Source organism: Cebus imitator, unplaced genomic scaffold, assembly GCF_001604975.1.
Source record: "Cebus imitator isolate Cc_AM_T3 unplaced genomic scaffold, Cebus_imitator-1.0 Scaffold461, whole genome shotgun sequence".
Lineage (NCBI taxonomy): Eukaryota > Metazoa > Chordata > Mammalia > Primates > Cebidae > Cebus > Cebus imitator.
The window spans coordinates 579,835-583,024 of record NW_016107776.1 but is presented as its reverse complement, the minus strand read 5'-3'; the positions used below and the strand labels follow the sequence as shown (position 1 = coordinate 583,024).

General features: G+C 62.0%; 1 protein-coding gene across 2 annotated transcripts in view; it reads left to right on the top strand.

Annotated features, from left to right (window-relative positions):
* Nucleotides 1-1,396: 1,396 nt before the first annotated feature.
* TBX1 (T-box transcription factor 1) overlaps nt 1,397-3,190 on the top strand; it is an 8,489-nt gene continuing 6,695 nt past the window's right edge. Inside the window, exons 1-2 of one of the 2 annotated variants that reach the window (XM_037732640.1) lie at nt 1,397-1,587; nt 2,138-2,257. In XM_037732640.1, the coding sequence (XP_037588568.1) occupies nt 2,224-2,257 (34 nt within the window). In that variant the 5' untranslated portion in view covers nt 1,397-1,587; nt 2,138-2,223. Of the gene's footprint in view, nt 1,588-1,681; nt 2,258-3,190 lie in introns of those variants that run through there. The other variant, XM_017512071.2, reaches the window with a different exon arrangement.

Sequence of the window (3,190 nt, the reverse complement as noted above, 5' to 3'; positions counted from 1 at the left end):
GCTGCTCCCTACGTACCTCAGGCGCAGGGGTCTGGGGACTCTGGACTGATCCTTAGGGGCTGGCCCAGAGCCTCCAAGAGGCCCCAGGGTTTTTCACTTTCACTTCTCCTCAATGTTGGCCTCACCCACAACCCCACATCTGGCCACTGCCCTGAGGTGTGTGCAGATGTGCACAGGACACAAACCGGCACACCCACAGGCTGGGCACATGCAGGAGCCCCACCCCCAACCCCCACAGCCCAGGTCTCTCTGGGTGCAGACGGTCAACACAGGCTGTCTCCTGCAACACCACCAAATCTGCGGCCACCAGCGTCCCTCCCACCCGCCTCCAGTGGGACTGTCCCTTCCTGCAGGAGCAGCTCCTGGGGACAATGGCTGGCTCTGCTCAGAGAGGAGGGAAGGCGGCCTTCCCCACACTGGTCTGTGTCCACACTGCACCCCTCACTGGACCTGTCCCTGGGTTCCCCAGTGACACTGAGAGACACAAGTCATTGTCACTGTCATGGCTCAGAATAGCCACTCAGGGCAAGAGAAATGCACTGGGGACAGCTTCCCTTTTCTGACACGGCCCAATAAGCTCCAGCTGCAGGCGGCAAGGGTCGGGGGGCAGGACACGGGGCACCCCATACGTGCAGCGACACACACCACATCCCAGACAGGCGGCGCCACTCGCACACTCACCCCTGCGGCCCTGGACTCACATGCGTTCCTGGATCTCAGGCCCAGGGCCGGCCTCGCCACTGGCGCCCAGTCCCCTAGCCCCAGTTACTGCGCCTTCCCAGCTCCCACCCGGCATCCTCTCCAGCCCAGGGTCTGAGGCCCTGAGATCCTAAAAACCCTGGGAGAGGCTGCCTGCCTCTCACTCCTCTCTCAAGCATTCAAAACGACGGCTACAATGAGGTTGTATACAGAGAGGCCTTGCAAACCGTGGCCCTGACCGCCAGCACCAGGGAGGCTCCAGTGGGGCACAGAGGCTCCGGGGTTGACACCCAGCTGCAGAGACCCTTGACAGAAAGGCAATGGGTGCACTGAACTGGTCAGAGGAGACCCCGGAGACAGTAGGTGGGGGAACACACAGGCCAAGTCAGGCCTTGGTGTCTGGGATCCCTGGGCCTAGAAGCCAGGCTGAGGGGCGGGCCTCGCCCTCACTCTGCCCAGCTGGGTTGGGGCACAGAGCTTCTCCCGGCAGGCAGCCTGGCTGCTGGGTGCCGAGGCGCAGCATCTGACCCGGTGGCCTGAAGTTCTCCAACTTGTCCTCGTGTCCTCGGCTCCCGAGGCCGGCCAGGCCCCGCCCCCGGCCCTCCCTGCACCCGGCCGGTGCGCAGGGAGGTCGGAGGAGCGGGCACTGCCCACCCTCCGGATGTATAAGCGTCCTGGCCAGAGGCGGGCGGTGCGCGCAAGTGCGCGTGACGCTCGGGCTCCCGGGCTGCGCAGCCTGGGCAGCGGCCCTCCGCTGGGGTCTCCAGCCACCATAGTGAGCTAACTTCAGGGGGCTGTTGGGCATTTACTGAGCTGGGTCCTGTTCTGCTGGCAGAGGAACAGAGGACGCTGCGGCGTGAGAGCCTGAGCTGCCCTCTCCTCACCCAGGTGCAGGGGCAGCCAGGGAGGAGGTGGAGGCTGGAAGGGCCAAGGGCAGGGGCATGGCTGGACCCCAGCAGGGTGCCCTGCCACCTCAGGCTAGGGCTGGGTGCTGTGGCATAGACTCCTCTCCTTGGGGGGCTGTAGAAGCTGACGGTGGTTTCACGGCACAGAGGAAGGCTGAGCCTTGGCAGGAGCAACGGGATGTTCAAGGGGCGTTGATCATGAAGGTCCCTGGGAACGGAGGAAGGGGCAGGGAGCTTGGAAAGCAGAAGGGCCCTGCACTTCCAGGGTGCTCCACCCGTCTGGGCCCCTCGGCTGCTACCAGCCCCAAGTTGGGGGCCCATGACGCCATAAGCCTCTGGGCCAGGGGCCCCCGGCTGTGAGTGGCACCACAGGCCCCCGCCCCCGGACTCCGTGGGCTGGGCTGGGCTGGGCGCAGTGTGGCTGGGCACACGCAGTCGGAGGCGGCGCCGGCCAGGCCGCCGGGCGCCTATGGATGCGCGGAGCCCGCTGTCTCCCCGGGCCAGTGCGTTCAGCATCGCCTCTCTGGTTGCAGCCGAGGCGGTGGAGCGTACTGCCCACCAGGGCTCGGGGTCCTCTGACCGGGTGAAGCTTCGCTGGCTGCCAGGATCCCCGGCCGGGATGCACTTCAGCACCGTCACCAGGGACATGGAAGGTAAGTCTCCAGGCTGTGTCTATACTGGCCCGCCCTCCAGACCCCTTGCTTCAGCTGCTGTGGGGCCCGGGTGCAGAGTAGGTGGAGGCAGCTCTTGGTAGGGTGGGCTCCAAGCTTCTGGCTGCGACTGTGGGGCAGAGGAAGAGCCGGCATCCCGCCCAAAGCCTATCCTCCCACCAGCCTGAGGGCCCAGCTTTGGAGATGGGTACGCGGGTAGACCCAGGCCCAGAAGAGGGCTAGTGAGGCTGGGAAGGAGAGCAGAGGTGGCCATGAGCTTGGATGGGGAGAGGAAAGTTGGTAAGAGGAGAGTGCAGGAGAGTTTCACAGACGGAGAGAAAGAAAGCTGTGAGGAAGCCGAGGAGACCAAATTAAGAAAAGTGGAGAAAACACAGAAAACCCGAAGAAAAACAGGCGAGAAACAGAAAGACACAAAAAGGCAATAAAAAGCAAGAGCAAAAGAGACGAGACAAAATGAAGGGAAATTTTAAGACAGTAAGTATAGTCATAAAAAAGGAGAAAAAGAAAGATTTTAGTTTTTTTTTTTTAAAAAAAGAAAAAACATGAAAAATAGAGAAGGACATACAGAAATAAGAGCAAAGCGCCGACTAAAACACAAAATATGATTAGAAATAAAGTGAACAGGAAGGCGAGGCTGGACGAAAGCGGGAAGAGGGGGAAAGTAAAACAGAAATAAAGAGAAACTACAGAGATAGGGAAGAAGAAAAGAGGATCGGAATGGGAAATTTAAATGAGGAAGACAAAGGTAAAGCAGCAAATTGGGAAAAGAACGCCTGGGAGGGAGAGGAGAAACGCACGCGGGCGGGCGGCAGAGCGAGGGGCGGCCGGGGGGCTCGGCGCACCGGGGAGCCGGTCCGGGCGGTCGGGGGGCCCCGGGCCGAGCGAGCCGCGGCGGGCGGGCTGGGGGCCGGGGAG